General features: G+C 43.0%; 1 protein-coding gene across 3 annotated transcripts in view; it reads right to left on the reverse strand.

The window, feature by feature from the left end:
* The window catches only part of homer3b (homer scaffold protein 3b), a 40,250-nt gene extending 22,087 nt beyond the window's left edge, over positions 1–18,163 (reverse strand). The window contains exons 1-5 of one of the 3 annotated variants that reach the window (XM_086116155.1): positions 17,834–18,163; positions 15,664–15,709; positions 2,610–2,766; positions 1,526–1,657; positions 88–195 (exon numbers count right to left, since the gene is read on the reverse strand). In XM_086116155.1, the coding sequence (XP_085972281.1) occupies positions 88–195; positions 1,526–1,657; positions 2,610–2,766; positions 15,664–15,686 (420 nt within the window). In that variant the 5' untranslated portion in view covers positions 15,687–15,709; positions 17,834–18,163. The remainder of the gene's footprint in view (positions 1–87; positions 196–1,525; positions 1,658–2,609; positions 2,767–15,663; positions 15,710–17,833) is intronic. The other 2 variants (XM_086116154.1, XM_086116156.1) reach the window with 2 other exon arrangements.
* Between the last annotated feature and the right edge of the window lie 5,041 nt (positions 18,164–23,204).

Raw genomic sequence — 23,204 nt, forward strand, 5'->3', positions numbered from 1 at the left:
CTCATTTAAACACATATCAGTACACCTAAGCTATGACGAGGCAACAGCATTCTTGTAAGTCAGCTTGCATCGGCATTAATGATTCACCTGTGGAGCAGCGATGTTGAGAGCGGGGTTGGCCAGTTCATACCTCTCCTGGGATTTCTCTCTGGCAAGGCGGGCCGCCTCCTTCACCTCCGTAAATTGTTCTGCAAACTAAAGATGGACAAAGAGGTGACACAGCGATAAGCCTGTCTGCATAAACCCCAAACTCACTGGTGCAATAAAAACACAGATCATTGCGTAACCCTCAATCAGTTCTTCACGGCAGCGATTTTATTGAGGCAACTACTTGACAAAAAAAACTAAAATATTTTGTTTTCGGGCTAACGTGTTTTTTCTACAGATTTAGACAGTTTACAAACAGACATTCTATTTCCTCTTGAGAGAGAGTTGGCCCCGCACCAACAAGAGACATTTTTGCTGTATTTTGGTGGGTCTAGGCACACTTCGACAGCGTTTGTAGGACCCAGACAGTTTGTAAATCGTATTCTCATTCTTCAAAATATAGTACAATAGTAAAAAATGTTGGAGTCATAATACAGTTGCATTTCTTTCATAGCCATGCACAACCAAGAAAACAACAAATGCACAACTTGGAGACCAACAATATCATATAATAACAGCAAATCATTGAGCCAAGTCACTCATTTACGCGTACAAGCGGTTGACCTAAGGAGCTGACACTTTTACAACTGCACATTGACAGTTAGTGATTCTAGAGTCGATCAATAGCCAATCACATCTTGCGCGTAACCCTAACCCTAATGAAGGGTTTGGTGAATGTGCATATGAACTGGTTGGGTTCGGTGCCTCTAACAAGGTTAGGAACAACTGGCCTAGGGCCTTTGGGCAGGTGGTCCCTTCCAACTGCATCCTCCCACTGTGTTCTTAAATTTCTTTCTTTAGGAAAGCTATTGAGGCTTACATCGCATTCTTTTTGATTGAAAATTCCATCCCAAAGCTGTGCAGTGGTGCAATTTGACAGCTTTTCGCTGTTGCTTGTAGTAGTTCGCAATTGTTTTGCTCTGTGTGGCAGAGGGCAGCAGTTCAGGCAGCAACTATATCACATCATCATCCCAGAACACGTTACGCACACGAAAACACGGCAGCCGCTATGTATAAAATTATGTTCAAAACAAACAAGATTTTTTTTCAACAGCCGAGAAATTATATATTTCGAACAAAATTGTCTAATAGTAGACGTCAGTGGTTGTCTTTTGAAACCTGTTTGTCGTAATGGTCAGGGTTCCTTTTAACTCATTCACTCCCAAAGACGTTTTTAAACGTCTTTTCAGACTTGGTCCAGAATTGGCCTGGTACTGAATGAGTTAAACACAGAAGCCATTTTTTCCTATTTGCTGTGGTCAAACATGTCAGTATTAATCTGGACTGAGATTGATCATGTTCCTCATCGTTAACCTTTCCTTATCGATTTTGTTTATAAATCAACTAATAAATAATAGTCCATTTTTTTCATTGTTACCTGTTGCAGCTGCTGCTCAGTGGAGAAGCCTAGGCCATAAACGGTGTTCGCCCGGCTGTCAGCCCATTGGCCAAACTTCTGGGAGGTTTTTGTAAAGGTCATGTTAGGGGTGATGGTGCTGTTGATGATAGCCTACCGCCACGAAGAACAAAAGAACAAGGAATGTGAGTTTAGCAGTTCAGAAGTGAAAGTACCGTTGTACGAACTTCATTCATTCCGTAATGTTCACAAACCAAGATGTTTCCCTTGATCTGTTCTATCCCCAAAATAAAGATATATTCACCTTATTTAATTTTTATCAGTGTTCGGTCAAAAATAGTGTTTGGTCAAAAATAATTACAGTATTGGACAATATTGGAATCAGTTAAAACATACTTTAATATGAAGAAATACAGTCCCCATTATCAGATTTTGGCAAAGTTTGCTGATGGGCTGATCATTTGAATGAGGTGTGTTGCAGGAGGGAGACACTTAAAACATCTGGATAGGGGCCCTTGAGGAGCGGACTTAGTCACCCCATATGTACACTGACACGCAGAACGATGAAATGCTCTTTCACTAGATGGTAGATTGTCCATAATTGTGTTTGCACTGCTTGTGGCAGTTTTGTTTGGTGACGTGCCGTGAAATTTCGGCTCAAAAAAGGCATGGGAGACGGAATCGGAGTCCCATCCCACAACCATCCGATAAAAAGGCTAAGTGAAAAAGCTTGTAAAAAAAATTATATACATGTTCACTAACTTTGTCAAGTGAACCATCTGATGTTGGGGATTAGTCTAGCAAAATGCCAGTTGCTTTAATCTGTCGCTAAAAGCTTTTCATAGCAGGGTGAACAAGAGACACGGAGCTTTACACAGTGGAAGTGCAGATACAATTCTCAAGCGCCAGAAGTCATCTGCGGTAATGTAAACAAACTCAATGAAAGGTAGTCATGCATGAGTCAAAGCACTGTGCTGCTTTATTACAGATGAATTATCTGACCACTCTAGCAACACCCTGTGTGACTCTCACAGTATCTATGATGTCTTTGGAAGTGTGATCTGCACATGAGACATACAGATACTACTGATGGAATCTCACTCACTTTAGTCCCGCCCACACTGATGATGCGGTAGACATTGCGGGTGGCGTCATAGAAAAAGGACACTGTGACGGCATGCTTGCTGGCCGGCAGCCAATTGCGTTTTGTCGCCGGGTCGATCTGGAAAACATGAGCTCGGGCGCTGAAGATGGGCTGCTCCCTTTAAAAAACATAAATACTGGATGTTAATGGTTTAATTCAGTCAAAAGCTTTGACACGCAGCCCGGTGGTCCAGTAGTTAGCGCGTCGGCCTCACAGAGCAGAGGTACCGGGTTCAATTCCAGTTCCAGCGTCTCTAAGTGGAGTTTGCATGTTCTTCCCGGACCTGCGTGGGTTTTCTCCGGGTGAAATGTATTATTATTATTATCATTATTATTATTATTACTCTGGTTTCCTCCCACATTCCAAAAACATGCAAGGCAGGCTGATTGAACACTCTATATTGTCCCTAGGTGTGAGTGTGAGCGTGGATGGTTGTTACTTTGTCTTTCAGCTACATTTTATGATTAATTATAACCACACTCTCTTATAAAATACATATTCTGAATACAACTTCACAGCAGATAATGTGTTGCTTTATAGAATAATTGTACGGTATGAAATTCCACAAGATCAGAAAATTGTAAAAATGAAGTTTAAGAACAATAGGTTTGTGTGGTAAATAAAGTAGGGGTGCATCGATCGATTGGCCAGGATCAGCACAGATTTCCTTAATTTTGGGGGATTGGTGATCATCAGATTCCTAAAAATAAAACCAATTGTCGCTACAGAGCTCATCACCCTCCGCAGAGGTCTGAAAACGTTAGCCACAGTCCTCTTCAACTGTGAGATGACAAATAGGCTTTTCATTTTTATTTGAGAAAACTACTTCATATACAGTTAAAACAACCCATTTGTATTGTTTCAGAAATATTGTCCAACGTTTTACAATAAAACAAGATTGGAACATTGAAGGTGTGTGCTGTTGGTAATTAGGGGGAAAAAAAAATCAGGATCGCCCATTCAGGCTGTTTTCAAGATCGGGGATAAGTGATCGGACATTAAAATTGTTTGCTGGCCCCCTAGAATGAAGCCAATATTATGGCCTATTCTTGTTGCTCTATTTTGGAGAATAAACAGAGATTGCAATGAACCTTTCTAAGTGTTACATTACAAATACTGTTTTAAAAGTAGGCACAGCGTGAGAAAATACACTGTAACTGTATAGAAAAAAATACCCATCCATATTTGAACTGAGGTGAATTATGAGCTTATTCACACCTGTGTTTGTTTTTCCACAGTGGTTAATGTTAAATGTGTAAAAGCACTATTTAATAATACCGGTAGTGTAAAATGTAAAAAATATAAGATCCATGATGTGCATCAGCGACATAACATTGAAATAAGGAGTTGTTCTTATGACAGTGTTTATTTGTTTAAAACAGTCATATGGTACTTGTTAACTTTTGTTCATACTTGAATGCCAATTAATAAGTTAAAAGGTTACTTGGAACATCTGTTCTCGATGTAAAGGCTTTTTCGTATTGTTTGTATTGTAACAAACGACTCCAAATACAGTAATTCCGAAAGGCAATTCAAAGTTCAAGTGATGTTACAGAATGGATTGTGATCAAACTGGGTGGCACTACTGTATCTTCTTAGTTCGAGGGACGGTGAAATATAAGGGAGTGAAGATGCATGAATGCATTATCTCACTGCTTTCATACCTCTATCATCCATGTAGGCAATGAGACACCCTTATTGCACTATTCTGATGTTAATGAGGATAATATGGGCCACAAAAGCACTGAGAAGAAAGTTCCTTTATATGGGTCGGCAGTGGGTATATGAAGCATTGTTCCATGTGGATTTGCTTGAAATTACCCAACATTTGCATACAAACAATAGTCATTGTTGCTGAAGCTGCAATAACAGACAAAAGCAGCAGAGCCAAGATACCCCTGGGTGTAGTTTGCATCCACTGTTACACCAGATAGAGTTTTATGAGAAATTAATGAAACAAAGAGTTTGGTTAAAAATATAACAATATATAGCAACTTAATGCAACTTAACAGGCCAGAGTTGGCCTTTACACATGAATTGGTAAGTGTTAAAAATTGAGTTCGATAAATGCTCCAAAGGATTGAAAAATGCATGCATGATGGCTGAAGTAACCATACAAACAGTGGTGGGCACGCCAATCTGTCAATCATCATGCCGTCATTATTTCAGGCAGGCCGAGCCTGTCTGAGTTGGCGGTGACAGCCAATCGGCGTTGAGGTGGTGTTTACCGGTACAAAAAGACACACAAGCAAACAAACAAATAAATAAATACACCTGCTTTTACACATTGCAATGACATTGTCTAATATTGTTTTATTTCCTCAATCACCACACTTAGAGTGTGTGTGTGTGTGTTGCTTTTTATTTTATTTTTCTTTATTTGGCTACACGTCTGCTAGTGTAGCGACTGCGTGTGACATCGTCGGTACATTCTTGACGCCGATTGGCTGTAAACAACCAGGGACAGAGTGAAATAATGACGCCCTGCTGACTGGCGAAATGACATACCCACCCCTGCATAAAAATGACTCAAAATTTTTAGGAAAAGTACGTTTAAAAAAAACTGTCTGTAGTTGCTGAGAGCAGGTTTTCCCTGCAAAATTCAGCTCGCAGATGGCAGGAATAAACATACGACTGAGTTGGTATGAAACCTGAAGGGACAACAGTTTTGGCTGTAGATAAAGGATTTACAGAAGCAACAAAAGTGAGCTGAAGAGGGAAGACATGCAAGCTAATGAGCCAGCAGCCAACTGGATTTTCATACTGTTATTTAAATATGGCTCACACTAATTAACTTCCCCTTTTGTGTGTGTGAGTCTGAGTGTGTGTGTGTATATATATATATATATATATATATATATATATATATATATACACACACACACACACACACACTGTATATATGCTTAGCACGTCGACTTCACAGTGCAGAGGTACCGGGTTCAATTCCAGCTCCGGCCTCCCTGTGTGGAGTTTGCATGTTCTCCCCGGCCCTGCATGGGTTTTCTCCGGGTGCTACGGTTTCCTCCCACGTTCCGAAATCATGCATGGCAGGCTGATTGAACACACGGTTGTTTGTCTTTGTGTGCCCTGCGATTGGCTGGCAACCAGTTCAGGGTGTCCCCCGCCTACTGCCCGAAGACGGCTGGGATAGGCTCCAGCACCCCCCGTGACCCTAGTGAGGATTAAGCGGTTCGGAAAATGGATGGATGGATGGATATATATATATATATGAGAGAGAGAGAGAGAGAGACACGCACGCACACACACACGCACAAACAAATGTCACATGGCACACTGATTACCAAAGTAAACACGGTCCCGCATGTAGGAGCTCATTTTATCATCTCATATCACCATATTAGCGAGGTGGGAGGATGTACATATCATTTGGGGAGGCAATTCTCCTCGAAGTCATTTAATGGAGTCATCTTCTGAAGATGGGGTCACGTCACTGCCGCGCAGATTTAATGAAGCATCTGTGTTGCTGAATTACTATCATCACCTCAAATGTCCACTTCACATCTAATGTTTCAAGTGGGATTAAATTCAAATCAAATGTTCAAACAACAGATGTTCTCAAAACAACTTTGCAGATTCACGGACGATGTCAGGAGTCTTCCGATGTCTTCCAGACAGCTTGAAGGATATTCCAGTCCCCCATCAGTCAACTCAGGAGAGGAAAGCAGTGCACCATTAACACTGTGTATTGTGAAGATGGGGAGCAAATGACCTCAACGAGGGTCCTATGAGTTAGTGGAGGAAATACTCCGCCTCAATTCGACTGAAATAATATGTCTTCCCCTGAGGAAGTGGAGTCAGGGGTCTCTTTGGCGGGCTCTCTAATCTCTGGTCTTGGGGTTACTGATGTGGTTAAAAAGCATAGCTACAGGCGTCATCAAGAGGATGATGGCGGTTACCTCACAGCGAAGTCACAAATAGTAAGGTCAGCCCGGGTTTTGAAAGGTTTATTGTTTATTTATATTTATCTATCAATTGTTTATTCATTAAACACAGTGACTGAAGAAATACCAGTAAACTGTTTGGAGGGTAATGACTTATCATATTTTGTTTAAAAAAAATGTAAAAAAAAAATAATTAAAAAAAAACTATAAATGTGTTTCTTTTTGGAATGGTGAAGTTAGTTAAAAGTCTTGAATGGTGAACTACGATCTGAACTTGTTACTTTGAGAATTTGTGAGCTTAACTAACTAAAATGAAGCGGGCTGGTCGGAATAAAACTGCTTCAATGATCTTATCATTTAAGTCATGTGACGCATTTTTCGACAATAACAGAAATGGTGTTATTGTGATTGAAAAAGTGATCTGTGCAACTGGAAAAAAGTAATACAGTTAGTAACATGATTTATCTATAATGCCAAAGGATTAATTGATTAAGGGGTGTGCCCTACGATTTCCTTCCATCAAAGCTACCAAGGAACAGTAAAAGAATTGGAGTGACGGCAGAAGTGACAAAGGCAATGTTATACCGAATTATCAAGGATGAAGCAAATTTTAAAAAGCATGAAAAGTGTTTTATTTTTCTCAGTAAAAGCAATTACCTGACTGAATTACAGACAAAAGAAAATAAGACAAACCAAATTAATTATCATTCCAGCCAACGTGATTCAGCCAAAAATCCCACTCTATCGTCCTTTTATCTTAATGAGAAGTGATGATTGACAGCTCATCAGTTCCCAGTCGTCACACCCAATCACATGGGGATGGAAATTCAGTCATTTATTTGGCTTGTCTTGTGACTGCTTCATGGAAAGCCTCTCAAGCTAATCAGCTCAGGCAGGAATCATCACACGGAGGTTTGACGAAACAAGCTGATTCAAACGGGATTACCCCCCCCCCAACCCCCACTCCACCTCCCCTGAGGTGAGCACGAGCAAACAGTGCACTGCAGCTCGACAGTCACAGGAAACCCGTTTGATTCGATAACCACAGTTTCACATAGCAACACTTTGCAGCACATCTGATCCAAATACCCTGAAATTGCGAAACGTTTTGCTTTCAGCAACTGTGAGTTTAATTCTGAATGGCAGGGTAGAAAGATACACTTGTGTCGAGCAACTTTGACAGAGGGCAGCAAAACACAAAAGGGGAGTGATGAGCCACAAAAGGTCTTAAAAAGTAATACCTTGAGGCAAATCTTTCATTTTCCATGGTTAAATTAGTAAGTATTGGCCCATGTTTTTTTAAACAAATACAATTGCATTCCTTACCGTTTTAATTTGCATGACATACAGTACATATTCAAATGTATAATTTCACAGCCTTGCAACGTTCAAGTTCTGTGTTTATGTAATGCTAATTAGAAATGCAAATAGTTTTATACACTGCCGCATATCATCACAAGTTATATAAAGAGTATGCGGCTTAGAAATTGGGAAATTGTAACTGTCTTTCAACTATGCAACATCACAGTCCAACTGACAATTTACCGTATTTTCACGACTATAAGGCGCCATTAAAAGTCTCAAATTTTCTCCAAAATGGACAGGACGCCTTATGATGCGGAGCGTCTTGTGTATGCGCTGAGTTCCAAAACCTGACTGACAGCCGACACGCTGTTTATATAGAGAAAAGGCGGAAGTGACTGTGGACAGGCATGCGGCAAAGAAGTCGGCCAATCAGTGAAGGGTGGGCGTGTATATATATATATATGGAGAGAGAGAAAAGGCAGACGTGAGTGAGGACAGGCATGCGGCGAAGAAGTCCGCCAATGAGTGAAGGGTGGGCGTGTAAGTGGACGCTAAAGGGACGCCCCAAGCAGGTACCAACACCTGTATAGAGTGTGGCTATGTGCATTGTTGCAAAACAACTTCGGTTTTGGTTTCTAAGAACCCCCGAAAATAAATTCTACAAAGAGACACGCCTACGAAGCTCAGTTCAAACTTCAAGCCATCGGTTATGCTTTTGGCATGCGTGCCCATCTCACAGCAGCGGTGAAAAACCAAGTCAAGCAAATGAACTCTGAGCTTGCCGTTATTCCCGGAGGCTTGACTAAAGAACTCCAACCGCTGGACATCGGCATCAATCGGGCGTTCAAAGCAAAGTTGCGACCGGGCGTTCAAAGTAAAGTTGCGAACGGCATGGGAACAATGGATGATCGATGGCAAACACAACTTTACAAAGAGTGAGAGGCAGCGCCGGGCGAGTTACGCCACAATTTGCGAATGGATTGCGGCTGCTTGGACGAACGTGTCTGCTTGCACTGTTGTTCGAGTTTTTGGCAAAGCCGGCATCATTTCTGTGGAGCCACATGGCAATGAGAGTGACTCTGACAACGAGAGGGAACACGGCGCTTTTGATGGATTACCGGTACTTGCACAATTGTTCAATTCTGATACAGAGGATGAGGACTTTGATGGATTTCTGGGTGATGATTGATCGAAAAACGTGAGTACATTGTACGATGGCTAAATAAAATACAACGGAATTCAGTTTTGCTTCCGTTGCCTTTTTAAAAACGTGTTTTTAGCTTGTATCTGTATGTCTTGGCATGCTACCGTATGCTACAACCTAACGTGTTTTTAGCGTGCGCGCATGCATGCCGTATGTTTAAACTGGCGTATGTTTTACCACTGTAAAACTGCGCCCAATAATACAGTGCGTTGTGTCTATGTGTCAAATACAGAAATAGCACCCATTAATGAGACTGCGCCCAACCATACGGTGCGCCGAATGGTCGTGAAAATACGGTACTTGCTTTTATCATTCATAAATGTGCTGTCCGCCATTTCTGTTCTTTCGCAATAATGTGGCTATGCACTGTCGAAAATACACAAATCAGGGGTAATGAAGTAAAAAAGTTAGACCACTGCTGCTGTTTTTCTCCTAATTGCTGATTGTCACTATGGGAGTCTACCCCCCATGCTGTGAGCCTCGGGCCTGAATTCTGTGACAGGTCATCTGAATCGATCATTTGCCATCTTTTCCAGGTCATACATACAGCCGTTCCTCCATCATACACACTCATTGCTAATCATCCATGCACGAGTGCACAGAGAGCACATGAAGATTACAGCTCGGTAATTAAAGGGGTCACAAATATGTTCAGTCCATTTCACATGTCTACAGTATGTGTGCTAAAGCATAATCGTGGATATTGGTGTCAGACAAAAGGATTTTCAAGAACGACAATCTGTGATTCACTGGAACTCTCTCTTACAGGAAGCAGGCTGACGTGACAACATAGCGACCTTTCCTTACGTTTCTATGGCAATTGTTTCTATGGGTGTCTTCCATCTTTAGAGAATAGCATTAAGTCACTTTGATTAAGAACAAATGTGCTCATGTTTGTTCCTGTGATTACTGATTGCACTTCGAAAATGTAAATGCTGCTTTGTATGAACATCACATTTAGTGTTTGCCTCCTATGTGGTCCGAGACAAAATCACAAGCTTCTGATAGACACAGACAGTAAGCAACCAAAGCAACTGCCTGCACTGGCAACTATTTTCATGAACGATCAAATCCTGCCCTCTATAAACACAGAAATAATCATGATACTAGCGCATATAAACATATAGGTGACTTGTGCTAGCAAGTGATATTACTGTCGTTCATAGTCTTTGTATAAAAAAACATTTTTTCTTTTAAAAAAAGAACATCTACTGTCGCTCAGATTAGTTGGGCTCTGACATGTAGTTAGGGTTTGAAAAAGAGTATAGCAAAGCAGCTCTACAAGGATTGAAATTCAGACAAGCCAACAGGAGAACCTGATGGAGTCCTCCAGTGGTGTAAAATTATTTGGGGAAAATCGTTTTTCATGACTTTCTGGGACATTTCCTTTTCTTTTGTCTCCATCATGGTGCACAAGTCGATGGCAGTCGGGGCTTGTCATCCTGGATGAGCTGCTCTGGTGCCAGCTGATGATATTCTCTGCCTCAAAGAAACTGTTCAAGTTTCACCTTGAGAAAACCTTTGTCTGATACGTTGCCACGGTCAAGTCAAGCACTATCTTTTTTTAATTGGAAATTTCGCCATTGTGAGACGAATAAAACTTTTCTTATCTTATCTTATCTGAGCTCAAGGCAAAAGATCAACATTTTCTTTAAGTCACAAACTGTGTCTCAAAATGACACTCGACAGAAGAAGCACATAAGCCCGAGGCTCTTAGTCACCCTTCACCCTCAGAAGAAATAAATTAGCACTAAACGGTCAGGCAGGGGTGAGCGGTTAATTGAAATTTATTTGGATGGCTTCTCTCAATTTTTAACAGGTTATAATTCAAGGGAAACGATTAAGGTCCAGAACGGGACAGTTTACAAGTTCCTCATGTGAAAGTAACTCTAGATCTATTTTAAAAAACTTAAAAACTTGTATATTTATTCAACAATTGACCCCAGCATAGCGAAAATGCATTGGAAAAAAAAAAAAACACGATTTAAAAAAGAAACTCAAAACTATTGCTGTCTTGGTTCAACAGCTGCTGCAGCAGAATGAAAATGCAAAAGGCTTGAGTTTCACTTGAGATTTACAAGGCCATTTTGTACTTGACAAAAAGAATAGATTGTTCAAGAATAAAGTGTTCAACGTTCAGGGATGGATGAACAGGAGGCTATGATGATAGTTTTGAGTAGTCGAGTTTGAATGGTTGAATAAATACCAAATTGTGAAATCAGTGAATAATTGTTTCAATCATCGTCATTTCAATCTCAATCAAAACAATCGTGATTATTATTCTTGGCATGATCGTCTCGCCCTACTATCAGCTGAATGCCAGATGTGAGTGTACATACTATATGATGATGCTTTTTTTCCTGACTGGTAGTACATTATTTCCTGGTGTCTTGTGGTGGGCAAGAGTTGATAGTGACATTGCGTTTTGACAATAATGTCAGCTCTTACTGTCACTGTGAAGCAGAATTCACCAAGCGTTGGATTGTTTGCCCACGAATAGGGAACATGAGCTGAGGTTAGACCGTCGTGAGACATGGTTCTTAGGACTTTTTACACTGCGGGGTGTCGACAAACCCATTCATTGTGTATGTGCTACGAGGACAGAATGTGTCACGTTGCAGTGCAAAGCACAAGATTGACACATGCTGTGATGCGACATAAAATCTTCCAATTCGAGCCCACCGCAGTGACGTCAGAAGGCGCATTTGCTAAGAGAGGGGCTGGCAGAGTGATTTCAGAGCGCTAATGGCAATAGTCCAACCAACAAAGAAAAGCTTTCCTGTGACTTAGTGGTAAAATGCTATGCAGGCACTTGCGCGCTGATGGCGCAGCAAACACCAAGATGACTAAGTGCAGAGGGAAAGGGGCTTCACCCTACTGATGTATTGCAAATATAAACATGAAAACCGTCAAGATATACCTTAAATATGACTGCGTACAGTTAGCTTACTTGTCGCTGAAATTGCTACTTTGAAGTTTCATGCAGGCGCTGTCCAAATGTGCTGGTGACGTCATGTCGTTAAATATTACTTATAAAACAAGTGCTCAGAGCTGATGGGGAGGCGGGTAACCTTTGTAAAGTTTATGACGTTATCCTTCACAAAATATGACCGAACATAGCACAATTCTATTTCAGAATTGGTTCTGGTTCTGCTTATGATTTTCTCAAAAAATAACCCAATGCCATTATTTCTCACCTTCTCTAAGGTTGGCCAGTGATGCATAGTTTCACTTTGCATAAGATATACCCATCTTGTTGATCGGCCATTTTTGTTGTGTTAAGTCGGTGTGTACCAACCACAAAATAGGCAGATACTTGAATAATGAGTAGAGCATCCACATCACCTAAATAGAATCAGCTCGTTTTGCTCCCCTTTGCAATTCAAACGGTTCTTGTGTACAATCGGCAAACTGCATAGATGTCAAACACAAACCACGTGACAATCTCCTTATCACTGATTATATGCATAAAACAGTGGAAATTTGGGGATTTTGATGGCATGGGACCTTTAAATGATAATAACTGAAAAACCTATTTTATGGTTGTCAGATTAAAAATCACATACTTTATATTTACCCTGAAGCCTTAGTCTGTCCTGGATTCTGTATACCAGCTAAAATAGAGTCTAAATGAGCACACCAGTTGCATGCTTCTTTTTTACCATCTGTGCATCAAGAAGACCCAAACCTTGTCCCTCAGGACTTGGGGCTTTTTGGAGGTTTTGTTGATGTTGTTTTGGCAGATTGTGTTTTGAGTGTATGTATGTACAGTATGTATATATTTATTTATTTATTTGCACTGAAAAATGAGAATGTGCTGTGGTACTCAGTGTTGTTGATGAGTTAAAAGACACACAAATGTTCCAACTCAAGCAGCCAAGGAGAGACAATTGGCAAGAGACAAAATTGGCAAGAGAACAACTGACAACGTTTCGTCTTTAAATTGCCCTCCTGCTGTTTAGCGAGTCCGGCTGTTAGTGTGATGTGTGTTTTTGCGTTATTATACTGCAGATAAACGCATTATGAAGTCCAAATTACAAGATGTGTCAAAAATGTTCAATGACTATTGACACAAAAGGTACACTGTATGTGTAATTGTATTACAAAATACATTTTTCCCTTCGACGTAATCCCCCGGAATCTAATGCACTTTCCCAGCCTTCTCTATTATACCTTCCAGCACTCCTGGAAGGAATCTCCTGGGATTGTCCACAGCTCTATTGTCACACCATCTTAATGTTTCCCAAGTCTTCAATTAGGGTCCCATTGATAGCTTCCTTGAGCTTGTAAAAGAGGGGCTGGGGGGGGGGGGGGGGGGGGGGTAGATTTTAAAATAAAAAAAAAATCTCATGGAACCAAGTTGGACGAGTAGCTCCAGCTCAGCAATGACATTCCCGCCCAGGAACTGTCAGATGGAATTGTGAGCAGACACATTGTCATGGCCGCCACAACGTTCACCTCTTCTCACGCACTAGACGAAGCAAATGCCAAAGGATCTCCTTGTAGATGTGGTGGTTGGTCACCAAGCCCACACTGAGGGGCATAACTTGTGTTTGTAATTTGGGTTTGAAATTTACAGTATCTGTTGTGATACTACGCCTGCAGTATTTCTGACACAACTTGTCCCATTAAGAAGCACATAAAACTTGACTCAAGGGAAACACAGTCAATGAAGGGACTCTAATGACCACTCAATATGGTTATTAAGTAGATTAATCATCATAGGGTGACTTTGCCCAAGCTGACATGGCGGATGGATTGTTTCATAAATTCATGGTAACGAGGGGTCAGAAACTATTACAGCAATGGCATGTACTTTAAGGAAAACTGGTGATTGACCACTGTACCGTAATCGGGGGGTTTTTTTCAACACATGAAAATGACAGACAAAAGGTTTAAATGACACACGTATTAGTCACATCACATCACACATTCCCAACATCACAGATTCACACCAGACAGTGAAGAACATCAACATAGGGAGGGGGAGATCATTGTTTGGAAAATGTAGGGATGGGTGCACTGATCACCATTAGCTCCAGAATGTTGTCTCTGGAGAGTCGTAAAAAGTTACAGATATCATTGAAGTTGGTGCTGTGTGCTGCACTATATAGCAGTGGTCCCCAACCGTTTTTGTGTCACGGATCAGTTGAAACAAGTATACATTATTCACGGACCGGCAACCATTGCTTTTATATTGCTAGTTTTAAAGCACAGGTACTGACAACAAAGATAGTTATATAACTCAACATTTTTTTTCATTCCTCTCAAACTGTTTTATTCACTACTACCACTAATGTAGAATAACACAGTAAACTTCTAAGAAATGGACCAATCGGGAATTATAAATACGCCTTACAAGGTAAACGTAATAGTGTAATATTGAAGTTACGATCCTACATCTGGCATTAGCGTCATTACTACTTGCAAATGTGACTGACCAAAACAATTGATTGCTACTTTCCTAGGGTGACTGCTGGCTAGTTAGGAGCGACTAAACTGCTCATGTTTACGTGTTCGCATTTCCATGCTTTCCACATGATGACTTGGGTGCTACTTGTTCAAATAACTCAACAGGTTTATTGTCTCACCTTTTTTTTGACGATATACCACGCGCAACAGCTTCCTCCTCCACGTCGCCAAGGAAGGAAATTCTCTTGTCCAAATCTCTTCATCTTGGGAAGTAATTGCTGCCCTTCAACTACACGTTTAGCTGTGCGTTTGGTCAATTTGTTACGATTATTTTCTGTGTACTGCTGCTTCTTTCATTTATTGGGCGATTCTGTTTATTTGAACTTACAAACCAGTGTTAGGAGGAGAACTCCAACTGGCTAGTGTCGCGCACAATTCCACCACGTCTGCTAACAGCTTGCAGGTCTGTCTCTGTGCGGCCCGGTCCAAAATGGCCGAGGCCCGGTACTAGTCTGCAGACTGGTGGTTGTGGACCATTGCTATATGGGACAGGCAAAATTAATGTTGGTAAAATCTGAAGAGCCAAGTATAATTTATATTCACAGTTTCTTCCATTCATCCATTATCTGAACTGCTTTATCCTCACGTCTTGTAGCCTATCCCAGCCATCTTCCTGCAGTAGGTGGGGTACACCCTGAAATGGTTGCCAGCCAATCGCAGGGCACACATAAACAAACAATAACCATTCACATTCACAATCACACCAATGGATAATTTTAGCGGAATCAATTAACCCACCATGCAAGTTTTTGTAATGAGGGAGGAAAGCGGAGTACCCAGAGAAAACCCACGAAGGCACATGGCGAACAGAGAAAACCCACACAGGAACGGAGTGAACATGCAAACTACACATGGGAAGGCCGGAGGCTGGAATTGAAACCTGGACCTCTGGACTGTGAGGCGGATGTTTTAACCAGTCGATCAACGTGCCGCTCATCCACAGTCTCTTATCAATTATAAATGGAACACCATCATTAAAAGTTATGCGATGCTCATAATCACTGCTGCCATCGTAATCATCAGTGAGACTATCAAGCTAATAACAGAGTAGGAGATCATAAGAGATCAATCGTTGCCCATCCCTACCATGCACGGGGGTGAGACAAGGGAGGCACGGGTGTGTATGTACCTCTCTCGGTGTAGTGGGTACATTTTATTGCTGGAAGGCAACTCCTCTTCAGCACGATCAGAAGAAAGTCAAGCAAACAGGGTGAAAGAAGTTAAGATTGTTAGGCAAAGAATAACATTCACACACACGGTCCAGGAATATACAGTGGAACCTCTAAATTCAAATGCCTCAGCAGTTGCACAGCCTCAAAAGTCACTCAAAAATATGAGGCATCATGCATAACTTCATGCAAGATTCCAAACAATTTCTCACAATACTTTGTTAAAGGTCACCTCCTCTATACAGCCATACAACCGGTAACAAAACGTATTGTGACATAGGAAAGCAGTATAGACTGTACATAAGAACTACACGTTTGTTTGTACAATGTAACATTCACAGCAGTGCAGTACAGTGATCCCTCGCTACTTCGCGGTTCGTTTATCGCGGGTTCAGTGCATCGCGGATTTTTTCAAACATATTAACATATTTTTTCAAAAAAAAGTTGTTGTTTTTTTGTACATATACATGGAGTACAGTACTGTATATGTTGCTCTATGTGACTCGCTGTTGTTTTGCAGCTTCTCGCGGACCGTTTGTGGACTTTAAAAAAAATATTTTTTTTTACCTGTTTATGTTAATGGTCGCTACTTTGCGATTTTCGTTCATCGCGGGTGGTTTTGGTCCCCATTAACCGCGATAAACGAGGGATTACTGTACTGCTAAAACTGTGACACCATCATTGCACACAAATCTCTCAAATATTGGCATATTGTATCTAAATATTTTAACGTCAACTTACCCCATAAATTGGATTTTAATTGGCACACCAAAAAAAATGTCATCTGTGTGAATGACTTGCCTTTAGCAAACCTCCACACTCCACCATGCCTCCGAGCAGAAAGTACCGGTAATGAGCCCTTTTATTTTGTTTTATTATGCAGTGCTTTCTTTTACACTAACAGTTAAGATTGAAGAAATGTATCTTAACTCAACTGTATTTATAGAGCACTTTAAAACAACCACTGCTGTATACAAAGTTCGGTTCATGTCATTGTCAGTCAGAAAGCTTCTCTCATTGGCTACATTCCATCATGACACAGTTTGCAGAGTCACTTCGCTCAGAGGAACTTGGCTACCCCCACACAGACTTGTGGGCGAAATTATTGAACATGTTCATTACTTACGACATATGATTGTTGGCCATGTGACGTCTTTGGGGAAGGGGCAAAATTGGGACAAAAACAGCCGAACTGTCTTCATGTGTGTACCTGGCCTTAAACAACTGAATGTCAATGCTGGCTGACATTTGCCTTGTTGGGACGTGAGGTGGCATTCACAAATGGCAGTGGATGTGGATTATCTGTTAATGCGTTTAATGTTTGTGGATAGAACTCCGACATGATGTAAGAGGGTCTATGGAGGCTGCGTTTGTACTGTATGGTGGAGCGCTAACTTGACTTGATTCGTTAAATATAAAACGGGAAGAAATAGTCCTAGCAGCACTACACTTGAATCATCAGAAGCAGCAAAGAAAATCACATTGCCAAACAAAACTAGATCTGATTGCATTCCATTGTGCCCATGTGACGTTTGAGTTATGATTGTGGATGAAACTGATATACTACATAGAGTGAGCGTGTGTTTGAACCAAATTATTGGCAGCAAACATAAGCCAAACCAAATATACCAGCTACAGCTGAAGAGATACACAGCACAGCTTGAGCTTCCCCATGCAAATAAACCAAGTATCCACTTTACAGCAAAGCGCTCCAATAGTGTTTGAGTGTGTGCAGTGAATGCAAATAGAGGAATAGAAAACAGGAAATTAGTGTAGTTGCTGTGAACTGCACACATGCGTACGTAACCTCAGCTTGTGTGTTTCATCAACATGACAATGAAGTTGGAGCAATGCGAATCCATGTTAAAACCCTGGAGGTCCCTAACATGGTAAATACTTTTTCCGTCAGTCAGTCAGGAAAGTATACTTGACTTTCGTGCGGGTAACGCGGGTCGAACTGTAAGAACCCAGGTCAAAGCTATTAAATTTACAAACGCAAACGACGAAAAATAGAGATGCGTGCAAGGTCGTGCGAATTTCCAACCGATGAATTCACTGTTATAGCGTCCTCCATTGGAGCAGTATCGCCCAGAATACAACAGTGGAGGCAACAGAAGGCGTCAAACTTACCCCATGCTCCGAGGGTCTTCAAATGAGAACTAAGAATCACTTCCGACTCCCCCAGTTTTCTTCCGACAGGAACTACTCTCTTCTCAAATCAGTTGTCGTCCAGACTGCTTCCCTTTGTCCGCGGCTTTCCTCAGCCAACAACGCCGCGGCTTTGACTCCGTGCGTAATTACGCACCAGGAATTGTTTGATAGCTCTAGTATCCACACTGAGAGAAGAAAGCCGACGAAAGCCGGGAAAGCGAGCGCTTTTAGTCAAAGTTCCTCCGGGACTTGAGCTCGGTTCTTCACCCGCCTCTCTGCTAAGTCACACTGGGATCCCACTAACACCCATTGGTGGGACCTTGGAGTGTATCAGCGCCATCTACTGGTCCAATAGCGAAAAAGCACGAAACACCCCGCCCCCAATTCCATCTCCAGCGTCAGAGCCGAAGAGCAAGAGTTACACCCTCGAAACATCCATCCATCCATACACCACAGGGTCGCCGGGGGGTTGCTGGAGCCAATCCCGGCGGACTAAGGGCAGACTACACACTGAACTGGTGGACGGTCAGTCGCAGGGCACATCCACACCGTCACTGAGTGAGAACCGATCCCATGCTGCCCGCACACAGGTCAAGGGAGTGTGTCACTCCACCATGAGCGACTTCACCCACAAATAAATCAAATGTAATTCCAAAGACGTGTACCCCACTTCTGCTTTTATAAGTATAATAAAGAATAACTTGTCTGAGAGGTGATCATTTCTAAATGTGTTTAGTATGTTGCTTGTATGTTGCGGCTGTAAAACTGCACAGCATCAAACTGAAAGCTATCCACGTTTTATTTTCCTTATTTAACGACTCGGGGATATTAGAAAAAGCTGTAGATAGATAGATAGATAGATAGATAGATAGATAGATAGATAGATAGATAGATAGATAGATAGATAGATTTATGAATCACCAACTAATGGGTTATCGAATGAATTGATAGTTATTTTTGATAACATTTTTTTTTCATTTTGATAATGAATCACAAATGATTGTACAGTAATCCCTCGTTTATCGCGGTTAATGGGGACCAAAACAACCCTCGATTAACGAAAATCGCGAAGTAGCGACCATTAACATAAACAGGTAAAAAATAAAAATTAAAAATTTTAAGTCCTCAAACAGTCCGCGAGAAGCTGCAAAACAACAGCGAGTCACATAGAGCAACATATACAGTACTGTACTCCATGTATATTTAAAAAAAATTAATTATATGTTTGAAAAAATCCGTGATGCACTGAACCCACGATAAACGAACCGCGAAGTAGTGAGGATCACTGTAAAGCTTTTTATTTTAAATTGTCCACATCATCTGAGTTTCGGCTTCTCAACGATTGATATTCTCTGATTTCTGTTTTTCCTCCATGAAAACAGATTGATTATGGTTGTGTTGAATCAAAATAAAACTGTTGATTTTATTTTGGAATACAACAATCAACATTTTTGTCTATTTTACTGACATTTTATGGACCAAACCAGTAATAGAACCATAAATAATTTATGTGTGTGCATTTTCCTCACCGTCCATTTATAATAATGTCCAGTTTTTTCATAAATGGATAGATATTAAAACATACTTTTTTATCCGATCCATTGTTTATTCGATAAAATAATTAACAGATTAACAGTTTAAAAAAGTAATCGTTAGTTCCTGTCCTAATTTCAACCACAATGAATACAACAAAATAAATGATGGGGGTGGGGAAGGGATTGGATTCAGGCAGTCTTTGAATCATTCTTTATTTAATATTCACAGCTCATTTCCTCCCCCCATGATCATTCCAGTTGAGAGGTGCTTTAAAAGAATTAGCCACAGCTTATTAAATATGATTTGGAGGCACAAGTGGCTTCTGCGTCTTGGCGCAAAGCAGAAGAACAGAGTCAAATGACTTTACAATGACTTTTTTTTTCTCTGTGTTTTTTTTTCTTTACCTGAGGTCTTGTTTACAATCTTCAGGAGGACAAAACGAACCAGCCGCCCTACGATGCCCACCTGCAGCCAAGTGTATGACACAAATGTGTCTTTTTGGTGAGAATGTAAAAAAAAGATGATGAAGAAAAAAGTCAATAGCACGCATGAGCTGAAAAAAGACCTAATTGCATTTATAATTTCAGACCAAACTTCACAATGAAACTTGATGTCTTTCAGCATAAATAAGTAAAACACAGCGTGAGCAGATGATGTTATGGCAGTAAAAAGGCATTTCAACTGGCAAGTGTACCAATTTAGCTTCTTTCATTAGTTTACAAATCAAATGAATCTCTTTCGGTCACGACCCATAGCTCGTGACCATAGATGAGGGTTGGAACGTAGATCGACCGGTAAATTGAGAGCTTCGCCCTTTGGCTCAGCTCCTTCTTCACCACGACAGACCGATACAACGTCCGCATCACAGCAGACGCTGCACCGATCCGCCTGTCGATCTCTCGCTCCCTCCTGCCCCCACTCGTGAACAAGACCCCAAGATACTTGAACTCCTCCACTTGGGGCAAGATCTCCTCCCCGACCCGGAGGGGGCACTCCACCCTTTTCCGACTGAGGACCATGGTTTCAGATTTGGAGGTGCTGATCTTCATCCCAGCCGCTTCACACTCGGCTGCGAAACGCTCCAGTGAGAGTTGGAGAGCCCTGTTTGAAGGAGCCAACAGCACCACATCATCTGCAAAAAGCAGGGATGCAATACTGAGGCCCCCAAAACGGACCCCCTCAACGCTTCGGCTGCGCCTAGAAATTCTGTCCATAAAGGTTATGAACAGAATCGGCGACAAAGAGCAGCCTTGGCGGAGTCCTACCCCCACTGGAAACGATTCCGACTTACTGCCGGCAATGCGAACCAAACTCTGACATCGGTGGTATAGTGACCGAACAGCCCGTATCAGGGGGTTCGGTACCCCATACCCACGAAGCACCCCCCACAGAACTCCCCGAGGGACACGGTCAAATGCCTTCTCCAAGTCCACAAAACACATGTAGACTGGTTGGGCGAATTCACACATACCCTCGAGGACCCTGCTAAGGGTGTAGAGCTGGTCCATTGTTCCACGGCCGGGACGAAAACCACACTGCTCCTCCTCAATCTGAGGCTCGACTTCCTGACGGACCCTCCTCTCCAGCACCCCTGAATAGACCTTACCAGGGAGGCTGAGGAGTGTGATCCCTCTGTAGTTGGAACACACCCTTCGGTCCCCCTTTTTAAAAAGAGGGACTACCACCCCGGTCTGCCAATCCAGAGGCACTCTCCCTGTTGACCACGCGATGTTGCAGAGGCGTGTCAACCAGGACAGCCCCACAACATCCAGAGCCTTGAGGAACTCTGGGCGGATCTCATCCACCCCTGGGGCCTTGCCACCGAGGAGCTTTTTAACCACATCGGTGACTTCAACCACAGAGATAGGAGAGCCCACCTCAGAGTCCCCAGGCTCTGCTTCCTCCAAGGAAGGCGTGTTGGTGGAGTTGAGGAGGTCTTCGAAGCACTCTACCCACCGGTTCACAACGTCCCAAGTCGAAGTCAGCAGCGCCCCATCCCCACTGTACACAGTGTTAGTGGTGCACTGCTTCCCCCTCCTGAGACGTCGGATGGCGGACCAGAATTTCCTCGAAGCCGTCCGGAAGTCGGCTTCCATGGCCTCACCGAACTCTTCCCACGCTCTGGTTTTTGCCTCGGCGACCACCGAAGCCGCGTTCCGCTTGGCCAGTCGATACCCGTCAGCTGCCTCTGGGGTCCCACAGGCCATAAAGGCTCGATAGGACTCCTTCTTCAGCTTGACGGCATCCCTTACTGCTGGTGTCCACCAGCGAGTACGGGGGTTGCTGCCACGACAGGCACCAACCACCTTACCGCCACAACTCAGATTGGCCGCCTCAACAATAGAGGCACGGAACATGGTCCACTCGGGCTCAATGTCCCCCGCCTCCCCCGGAACATGGGAAAAGCTCTGTCGGAGGTGGGAGTTGAAACTCCTTCTGACAGGGGATTCCGCCAGACGCTCCCAACAAACCCTCACAATACGTTTGGGTCTGCCAGGACGGACCGGCATCTTCCCCCACCATCGGAGCCGACTCACCACCAGGTGGTGATCAGTTGACAGCTCCGCCCCTCTCTTCACCCGAGTGTCCAGAACATGCGGCCGCAAATCCGATGATACAACTACAAAGTCGATCATCGAATTGCGGCCTAGGGTGTCCTGGTGCCAAGTGCACATATGGACACCCTTATGTTTGAACAAGGTGTTCGTTATGGACAATCCGTGGCGAGCACAGAAGTCCAATAACAAAACACTACTCGAGTTCTGATCGGGGGGGCCGTTCCTCCCAATCACGCCCCTCCAGGTCTCACTGTCATTGCCCACGTGAGCATTGAAGTCCCCCAGCAGAACAAGGGAGTCCCCAGCAGGAGTACTCTCCAGCACGCCCTCCAAGGACTCCAAAAATGGTGGGTATGCTGAGCTGCTGTTTGGTGCATATGCACAAACAACAGTCAGGACCCGTCCACCCACCCGAAGGCGGAGGGAGGCAACCCTCTCGTCTACCGGTGTGAACCCCAATGTACAGGCACTGAGCCGGGGGGCAATGAGTATGCCCACACCTGCTCTGCGCCTCTCACCGTGAGCAACTCCAGAGTGGAAGAGAGTCCAACCCCTCTCGAGAGAACTGGTACCAGAACCCAGGCTGTGTGTGGAGGCAAGTCCGACTATATCCAGTCGGAAATTCTCTGCCTCACACACCAGCTCGGGCTCCTTCCCTGCTCTTGGGACATGGAATGTCACCACATTCCATGTCCCAAGAGCTAGCTTCTGCAGCCGAGGATAGGACCGCCAGGGTCCCCGCCTTTGGCTGCCGCCCAGCTCACAGGCGGGGCGGCAGGCCCCGCCTATTATGGCAGGATGATTGAACACTCTAAACTGTCCCGAGGTGTGAGTGTGAGCGTGGATGGTTGTTCGTCTTTGTGTGCCCTGTGATTGGCTGGCAAGTGGTTCAGGGTGTGCCCCACCTACTGCCCGAAGACAGCCGGGATAGGCTCCAGCACACCCCGCGACCCTTGTGGGGATAAAGCGGATCAGAAAATGGATGGATGGATGGATAGTTGACTAGTGAGCAGGTTGGCATCCAGTCGTTCTATTCGTGAACATTTTGGACTTCACTCGTGCAACTAGTTACCGGTAAATCAAAATGTCACACAAGTGTAACTAGTGGATATTTGGGGTATCTCTGGTTCATGAGTAACCTTTTTGAGACTCGCTAGTTAAATATAGCAGTCGACTGGTGAACATTTCGTGCTCACAGTGCAGTAGTGCAGGGTTCGATTCCGGCTCCAGCCTTCCTGTGTGGAGTTTGTATGTTC

This window comes from Hippocampus guttulatus, chromosome 7 (assembly GCF_054856545.1).
Source record: "Hippocampus guttulatus isolate MCC_2025c chromosome 7, RoL_Hgut_1.0, whole genome shotgun sequence".
In the NCBI taxonomy this organism is placed as follows: domain Eukaryota; kingdom Metazoa; phylum Chordata; class Actinopteri; order Syngnathiformes; family Syngnathidae; genus Hippocampus; species Hippocampus guttulatus.